At 37.6% G+C, this 9,456-nt stretch overlaps 1 protein-coding gene across 5 annotated transcripts; it reads left to right on the top strand.

Annotated features, from left to right (window-relative positions):
- Positions 1 to 1,004: 1,004 nt before the first annotated feature.
- LOC105059582 (MND1-interacting protein 1) lies at positions 1,005 to 7,033 on the top strand. Of its 5 annotated transcripts, none has more exons than XR_012137440.1 (5): positions 1,005 to 2,717; positions 2,888 to 3,038; positions 3,251 to 3,356; positions 3,487 to 3,721; positions 6,220 to 6,356. XR_012137440.1 is itself a non-coding variant. In XM_010942921.3 (2 exons), the coding sequence occupies exons 1-2, from the start codon at positions 1,188 to 1,190 to the stop codon at positions 6,733 to 6,735; spliced, it is 2,046 nt and encodes a 681-aa protein (XP_010941223.1). In that variant the 5' UTR covers positions 1,010 to 1,187; the 3' UTR covers positions 6,736 to 7,033. The 5 variants fall into 5 exon arrangements, 1 of the variants encoding a protein (XP_010941223.1); XR_012137441.1 differs by having other exon boundaries at positions 3,246 to 3,356; XR_012137439.1 differs by having other exon boundaries at positions 2,888 to 3,356.
- Positions 7,034 to 9,456: the final 2,423 nt, after the last annotated feature.

The following is a 9,456-nucleotide window of genomic DNA, read 5'->3' as shown; positions in this document are numbered from 1 at the left end:
ATTGGATGGAGATGATTGTTATAATCCCACATTTAATAATCATAATAATAATAGGGTATTATATGGGTTTATTAATCTCGATTAGCCTTTCTTCCTAAAGATGTAAATGAGCCAAGCAACTCACAAACTATTTGAGTTTGAGTAGAGCACGAGTAGCAAAATATTTGGCTCGAGAACTTCTGAGCCTAGCCAAATATATATATTTTTAATAATATTATATTTTATTTATAATATATATCATAATTTAATATTTTAGAAATATAATGTAATATTTTATTTTATACTAATCATATTTATTTTTATTATGATCCAGATTTAAATTCAAGTTCAAACTCGAGCTCGAATATAACTTGATTAATATTCGAGTTGAGGCGAGCGTGGGGCTAAAACCATATCGATTACAGATTAGACACCAGCATATCCATATCCATATTTATTTTGTTTGACGAATATAAATACAGATATGGATACAGATATCATTCGGATGTAAAAGTTTATATCTTTATTTATTTTAAATGGATATGATACAATTTAGATACTGAAAATATAGATATAATTATGGATATAAGTTAGATAATTAAATTTTATAACTACAAAGTCAAAAATATTACTAAACAGATAATAAATCCAGTTAATAGTATGTTTATATAGTTGTATATTTTTTATAAAAATTAATAAATATTATATAAAATTATATAAAGTTGAAAATGGATTCAGATATCTGGATATGGATTGGATAGTTGCTTATCAATATCTATATTCAGTTTTTTTTTTATTGATATAGATATACATATGGATATTAATCAGATCCTCAAAATTTTATCCGTATCCAGATAGTTTCGAATATGAAAATAAATCTAGATGAATATTATCCATATCACTTTCATTTCTAATCAAGTTGATCTCAAATATTATTTATAATTTAAAAAAAATTAAGTACAAGGTTCAATCAATTCTGAGTCAAATTTTAAGCGTTATGTATTTTGAATCGAATTGGGCTCAAACCTCCGGCCACTCCACTCGTTGGCTCAAGCTTTTGAGCGCCCCTCGGCCTGCTCTTCGCTAGCGCGACGCCCCGCCTGTCGCCTCTTTGCTCTCAAATCTCAACCCGTCCTCGCTCTCCCTCCGCACCCCAGAGCCACCTCCCCCCCGCCCCTTCCCCCACCTACCCGCCGCCGCCGCCTCTGATGGGCAGCAACGCGAGGGACCGATCCGCCCGCAGCGGCCGTAAGGCCCGTCACGCCGTCAAGCACCAGCCCTCCTCCTCCAGCGGCCCCTCCGCCGGCCCCTCGCCGGCGTCCTCCTCTTTCTCCTACCCCTCCCCTTCCCCCGTCCTTGCCGACGGCGATCCCGGGATCGGGCATCCGATCTCTAACCCTAACGCTAACCCTAGCGGTGCGTACGACGACAACGGGTGGGGCTATTGCACGGAGGAGCAGCTCGAGGAGCTTCTCCTCAAAAATCTCGACCTGGTCTATCGGGAGGCGCTCAACCGGCTGGTCACACTCGGGTACGACGAGGAGGTGGCGCTCCGGGCGGTGCTCTGCAGTGGGCACTGCTATGGATCCATGGATGTTCTCTCAAACATCCTCCAGAACGCCATGGAACACCTCAACTCGTCGCTGGCGGCGACCGGGCATTGCGACGGCGCCGGCGGCCTCCCGGCGAAGGGGTTCACCGATCTCCGCCACCTACAGGAGTACTCCCTCGCCGGGATGGTGTGTCTTCTCCAACAAGTTCGCCCCCATCTCACGCGGGGGGACGCCATGTGGTGCCTTCTGATGAGCGACCTCCACGTGGGTCGCGCGAGTACCATCGATATCCCCGCTCCCCCCTACCCCGCCCCCACCCCCGTCACCGCCACCGGCTGCAGCGCTGCTTGCGGCGCCGACTATGCGCCGCCAACGACCGGCCTCTGCGAATTCCATATGGCGGAGCGAGGCGGCGGGAGCGCCGATCTTCCACCCTCCGTGAGGTCTGCCATGAGGCGGAATGCCAATGCATCGGTGGCACGGCAGAGGGCCGAGGTCGCCTCGGGGTCGTCGTCCTCAGAGCAGCCGCAGGGGGATGGATCTGCCGCTGCTGTTGAGGCGGGGGATGACGCCGGAGAGGATCTTGTGGACTCCGTGCTGAAGGGATTGGAGGCGATGAGCCTTGATGAGGAGGGGAAGTCACCGGATGGGGCTGAGGACCATAAAAAGGAGATGATTTTGGATCTTGTTCGCCAGATTAGGGAACTTGAGGGTCAGGTGAAGGAGCGGAAGGAGTGGGCTCAGAAGACTGGGCTGCAGGCCGCTCGGAAGCTGAGCAATGACCTAATTGAGCTGAGGACATTGAGGATGGAGCGCGAGGAGAACCAGCACCTAAAGAAGGGGAAGCAGGGGCTGGAGGATGCGACGTTGAAACGGCTGACTGAGATGGAGAATGCGCTGAAGAAGGCGAGTGGGCAGGTGGATCTTGCGAATGCTGCTGTCCGTAGGCTCGAGACTGAGAATGCGGAGATACGGGCTGAGGTGGAGGCATCAGAGCTGAGTGCATCGGAGTCTGCAAGGATGTGCCTGCAGGCGGCGAGGAAGGAGAAGAAATTGCTGAAGAAGGTACAGGCATGGGAGAAGCAGAGAGAAAAGATTCAGCAGGAGATTGCTGAGGAGAAGAGGAAGATTGCTGAAACAGAGCGGAAATTGGCTGAAGTCAGGGTGGCAACAAAAGAAACTGAGGTAAGCAAAGGTTAAACTCTGGACAAATTTTCTTCTATTTCTATATAGCTTATAACTTTGATTTCTTCATAAATATACTATACAATGAATAGTGGTGTTTGTGCTCTCGTATTGTATCCATACTTCTATTTCACTGATTAGCATATCATCTTCTTTGTAATGCTTTATAGGTGGCTGAACTCAAACAAGAATTGTAGGACAGATCAAAATGCCCAGTGAAAATGGTCAAATATGACAAGCAGGGATCTGTGTGATGTTCTTGGAGTGTTCACTGTGTTATATACAGATTTATCACATGACTAGAAGGGGGCATAAGCATAGGTACATAGATGGACCTTAAAGACTCTATAAAACTTCAAATTGAACCTTTGAATGTTGGAGATGATATTAATAATTTTTCTAATTCACTTCTCTGTTGAAACAAAGATGGGAGCATTATACTCGATGCAGATGATAAGTTATCTTCCTTTGTAAGGGAGCATGAATAATGTTTTCCTTTTTAATCTGGTGAATAATTTATTTTCCCAGCTCAGTTTCAGGTGAACCTGCTTTGTTCAGAATGATAGGTTTATACTTTGTAGTGCAAGGAGGCTTATTTCTCCTCATGATGCCCATCTTGTTTATTTCGGTCTCTTTCAGGTTATTTCTTTTTCAAACATTTAATAGTTATTCTTAATTTGGAATTGCACAAAAGTGGATTAATGAACATGTAGCTCAGACATGTAGGTCTTAGAATTTTGCATAAGAATGCTTTTCTATATGATCTCAGATAGAAGTTGGAGCTGCAGGAGCATCATTGCAAAGGTTACAGATTGTGATTTCTGTGGTAAATCATGCAACTAGATTGGATTGTGTTAGGGATTAATATGAAGGAAGATGGAAGAATGCATTTGGAGACATAGAGCAAGGGACTAGAGTTAAAAAGAAACATCATGCATTGGGTTTCAAGATCTTAAGACTGAGCTGGAGTTTGGGAGAATAAGGACTTCTCCTTTTGGATGAAGGTGAAAAGCCCAACGCCTAATGTATTTCTTCTTTATCATTTTTCTTTGGTTGATCATTGATAGAAACATATTTTAGGTACTTCATTCTAGACCCAACACTTATTACCTTTATGTTTAGAGAATCGGCTGATAAACTTCAAAATTTTAATATAAACTTTTATTAAATTTACAAAATGCCCAGATGTGCACTCATCCTTTACTTCCCAAGTTCATCAGCATGCAATTCCATTGAATTAGAATGGCACTGCTAGTGCGAGATTCATTTGGAAAGTTATTCTTTTTGTTTATGAGTGTATTTGGATTTGTAACTGCATTTGCTTGATCTAGGAAAGGCTATGAAAATGTCGATTGGATAATGAGTTCTGTATGCAGATGGTTGGGCTGGATTTTTGGTATGTCTTTTCAGAAGTGCTCAAGGATTAAGGCATTTCATTCTCTATAATCTACAATATCCTTGCTGGATTCTTGTTGAAGTGCACTTAGGATCCCTATTTGGAGGTTGTACCATTTCTAAAGATCATGGGTGGATGAGTGTTTGATGCATAAATGATATCCTCATGCATTATGGTGGTTGAAGCAATTGTAGCAAATAGGTTCTTTTGAGTTATAATTGGTTCATACATTTTTATGCAGTTCAAATGGTTAAGTGGAATTCAGACTCACGTTATTTGGCTGGTGACAAGATCATGACACCACCTCTGTGTGTGTGTGTGTGTATGTGTGTACAATTTAGGCCTAGAGTGTACAATCAACATGTATAGATGAAACTTAAGTTAAATCGGGACTGTACCGTGATACCGCTGTATGCCCATTCACCATGATATGTGCCAACTGGCATGCATCAACATGGATGCATGTTGCAATATGCGCTAGTTTTTAGTTTACCAAGCAAGAGTACAGCTCCTACTTTGGATATCTCAAATATTGAAGCCATCGTTGTTCCTTTGTGGTTGCACCTTGTTATAAAAGACTTGACATGCTTGCTAAAAGGTGGGGATTACTCCCTCCCGATCTCAAAAAAAAAAAAAAGAAAAGAAAAGAAAAACTTGACATGAATGCTAATGTGTATCTTTTCTTCATTAGATGTTCATTGAATTTCCTATTCTGATGGGAGTTCACAACTATCATAGATATCCATTTGAATCAGATTGCTTCTTGAAACAAGTCTAGATTTATTAGTTCTCCATCCAGTATTCCTGGAATTCATTGTTTCTGCATGCTGTAGTTATCCCATGCTCAGCAAGTGATTGCTGGCAAGATGAAATGAACATGCTGTAGAATTGCTTTTGCTTATCATTGTTGAGATGGTGCTTTTAATCATGTTGTGATGTTCTTTTTCAAAGGAAGTTAGAGATTGATATTAGGTAGGATGTCAAAATTGGATTTATGGACTTCCAAAGGCATGTGTACATGGAAGCAATCCTACTATTAGACTGTTTTTACAGTATTAGAACAACCTTTTTGGAATGAGATTGAATAGTCGATGATGAGTGGTGGATATTTATGTGGCTTTTGAAAGGATGTAAGCTGATGATGCTGGCTGATGTTTAGTAGCATTGGCACATAACTTGCCCTAATTCTTTAAATAGTGGGGAAGAAGATGTTTGAACCTTGTGAAATTCAACGGGTATCAAGTTCAATTAATCTAGCTTCTAGTTGAGTTGGCTGGATTTGATCCAACTTTTGACATTGGCCTGGGGGTCTATCTGAAAATATAGATTTTCAATATTCTAGTCCTAGGCCTACAGTGGCATAGTTAGTTGGATCGAAATTTTCCAATAATGCTTTTGTTTTTGTTATGGATTTCAAATCCTGACAATTTATCAAATAAGATTGAGGGATGGTTAAATGGAAAAGGACACGTTTGAGTTCTTTGTTTTTTCCTAGCTATCTTGCTTGATGCCAATTATAATGTTGCTTTTGTTTTTCCCTTTTCCCGTTGGCTGCTACACTAAGCTTCTATTGAACTGCTGATACAAACATCACAAGAAGATCATATTAATAGGGATCTATCTTCATTATAGTGGATTATACTCATTATGGATTGTGCTAGAAGCATTCTAATAATTGGACCTTTTTATTTGACCATATATATGATGCTTATTTTGCATTGAACTAGTAACTAGTAAACTTTATTCAATCATCTGTGTTTGAAATCAGGTACCTAAATTTTGCTGTTTCCTTCCCATCTTTGGTAAAATCTGTCCAAATTATCTGTTCTGTTCTTTCCTCCCAAACTCTTAGGCCTTCTTGCAGTAAGAGTACAGGCCAGCATAAAATTATTCCTGTTTCTGACAAGGGCCACTCTGGCCTCATCCAGAACCTAAATGATATGTGCATTCTTTGATATGAATACTTGGTGTATGGAATTTGCATCCCTAGGTGCAAAAAGTAGGTGCATGGCATCTACTCCTGTTCCTATGGATGCAGTGATGAAAAAACTCCAGCTTTTTGGGGATGCCGAAATTTCCACCTTTCAAATAATTTATGACTTGCAGGCAAAATGGAAACGTGAAATAAAGCTTAGAGAACAAGCCACCGCACAAGCTGAGGAGGCACGTAGAGCCAGAGAAGCTGCTGAGATTAACACCAAGAGAAGACAAGAGGCATTGCAGCGGAAAATTGAATTAGATTTTCAGCGCCACAAGGATGACATTCAAAGGCTCGAAGAAGAACTTTCCCGTCTCCAAGCAACTGCAGCTTCAACCCAGGTGAATAATCTAGCCTTCAATTCTCCGAACTCAGGAGATGCTGATGCAATGAAGGCATTGAAAGAAGGCAATGGAAAGATGCATACTGGATTCAATAAACCACAGGAGTCATCTCAAAAGCTGAACCGTGACAGGGTTTGCGTGATCTGTTTGAAGGATGATGTGTCTGTTCTTTTCCTACCATGTGCTCATCTGGTTGTATGTGTCAATTGCAACGAGGACCATGAGAAGGGTAAAAGGAGCTGCCCATGCTGCAACACCAAGATTGATGAAAGGATACGTGTTTATGGTGTAAGCTCTTAGATCAAGCCGAAGCATTGGTTGCTCAGGTGCCATATGATCCAGCACGGTGCAAATTGAGCTTTTTGTTTCAGAAATATTTCATCTGAACTTTGATGTAAGTTCTTATATTGGCCATAAACTTCTGGTTGCCCTCTTATCAGCATATGAAAAGTCCTTATTGACTTTTGCTTTGTGATAGTTTTCATGTCCTTACATTTTGAATAAACATGTGCTTTTGTAAATGAAACTGGAGCAAAGGATAATGTAGCATTTTAGGCGGTATTTTGCATTTACAGTATAGAAAATTGGCTGCTGTGGATATAGATTTTCAGTATAGAATGAGGTCTGTTCATGATGCTGCAATGTGGTGGTTCATTGTATATCTTGCAATATCTTTGTACTTCAATCAGTTGCTCTAGTTATGTATATGTTTTCTCACTGAATGAAAGTATGGGCAGCAAGCTCAGCTATTAGAATTTACTTCTATCCATCCATTATATACCTATCTCTTAAAACTTTTAGAGTCTCTTGATTTTACCGGATTTGTTGATCAAGATATTCTACGATGTATCTTCTCCAAGCTTGAAGGATTGGAGGCTCGGTCACTATTATAGTAGGCATCATCCACATTGAGTTTGTGATGATACTTCGAGGACGTTTGCCGTGGGAATGGATTTTGGAATGGTTTGTCTTCGGTTGGTCTACTTATGAAGTGAATGTTGGTTGATGAAAGAATCCAAGTCTTGCCTTGATATCCAATGCAGGTAAAGGGTTATAGCTTGTAATAAAGGAATGGTAGCTTCGATAAATTTAGTAGCCCTACTTTTTATATAAATTCTCATTCTATGCTTCACCTAAAATACAATGTAATTTAGTTGAAAGCAGGTGCCACTATGCTTCATACGTTCCTCTCCCAAAAATCTTGTTTACAGTAGATTTCGGCTCCAACTGCAACAGGAGCCGGGCAACTCCGGCCTCGGAACGTTGTTTAAAAACCAAAAGTTCATCGTTGGAGGTAAGACTAAGCAAATAATCAAAATTTGAAGAAATCTATCTAATTCGATTTAATAAACATCGATTTTGATCGGTTGAAAAATATAAATCGGATAGAATCAAATTAGAGTTTATAAAAAATCGATTATTTACGATCGGATTCGGTTCTTACGTTTTTAATCCGTATGAAATCGAATCCAGCCGATTTAATATTTCATAAACTCATTTTCATTTTGAGATGGCATCATTTAGACTTCGATACTTCGTTTAGATTTCATACTAAAGATTTTAATTTTTTTTATATTAAATTGATAAAAAAATAAATAAACTTAAGTGGATCAATATTGAATTTAAAATCAATATTGGATCAACATTGAAGTTCAAACTGACACAATCCATCCAAATCCGCTATAAATCATTCACTTCGATTTTAAATGATTTATACATGATAAATGATCGACAGTGGATTAAATTTTTTTTCATCTAATTAGATTCTATCAAATAAAATTTTTATTTTAATTTGATCGAATCCGACTCATACCCAATCCTAATTGAAGGACACAATTTTCATGAGGTGTTGATTAGTGCACTGGGATACCCAATCCTAATTGAAGGACACAATTGTCATGAGGTGTTGATTAGTGCACTGGGAAATCATGCCAGTTAATTATCTCCAGTAAATGAAGGGACCGATCCTCGTCAGTAGGTGATTTGCACGGTAGAGAGGTGGATAAATTTGGTTTGGCAGAACAGAGGGAGGCATAGGTTCAAGATGACCTGCCAACCGTGCAAACTCATTTTAGGCTCTCTTTCTCCTCTTTTTCATTAGATTTTTCCTTTTTATTTTTTATTTTTTATTTTTTATTTTTGATAGTATACGAATCCAAAGAGTTTATTATCTAAGTAATTTAAAAAAAAAATTATTTATCAAAATAATATATTTTTTAATTTATTTATAAAAATAATATAAATCTATAAAATATCATTTGAAATAGAGTTTTATAGTCTTCGAATCACCACCTTCTCTGCTCCACATAGATGACTCAAAAAAAAAAAAAAAATTACGATTTGAAATGATATTTTTGAAAACATCATTTTAAATGGCGACTTTGAAAACGCCATTGAAAATGGTGTTTTCAAAAATACCATTTTAAATGGTGACTTTAATTATTTACTTTCAAAAAAAAATAAAAATAAATAAAAATTATAATTTTAAATTTATAAAAAAATAATAATTTTGATTTTGATTCAAATAAAAATCATCATTTCAAATTACTTTTCTCATTTTAAATTAACTTTTCAAAAAAATAAAAAAATATATCTAAAAAAATAAAAAAACACCATAAAAACAGAAAAAAATGATAAAAAATAAAAAAAATTAAAATTAAAATTTTAAATTATCAAAAAATAAAAATTTGAATTTGAATTTAAAAAAAATTATCGTTTCAAATTACTTTCCTCATTTCAAATTAATTTTTTTAATAAAATACCCAAAAAAAGGAAAAGTATCTAAAAAATACCATAAAAAAATAAGAAAAAAATTAAAAAAAAATTAAAATTTTAAATTTAAAAAAAAAAATAAAAATTTGAATTTGAAATCAAAAAAAAATCACCATTTCAAATTACTTTCTCCATTTCAAATTAATTTTTTAATAAAATATCTCAAATAAGATAAAAAATACCTAAAAAAATAAAAAATACCATAAAAAATAAAAAAATGAGTAAAAAATAATAAAAAATAATAAAAAA

Source organism: Elaeis guineensis, chromosome 16, assembly GCF_000442705.2.
Source record: "Elaeis guineensis isolate ETL-2024a chromosome 16, EG11, whole genome shotgun sequence".
Taxonomy (NCBI): Eukaryota; Viridiplantae; Streptophyta; class Magnoliopsida; order Arecales; family Arecaceae; genus Elaeis; species Elaeis guineensis.
Note: the sequence above shows the minus strand (reverse complement) of the source record. Positions and strands in the feature narration are given on the sequence as shown.

Excerpts from the sequence above, each read along its gene's own strand:
- LOC105059582 (XM_010942921.3), top strand. The coding sequence starts at position 1,188 with ATGGGCAGCAACGCGAGGGACCGATCCGCCCGCAGCGGCCGTAAGGCC. Across the intron at positions 2,718-6,219 it reads TGGCAACAAAAGAAACTGAG|GCAAAATGGAAACGTGAAAT; the intron begins GTAAGCAAAGGT and ends TATGACTTGCAG.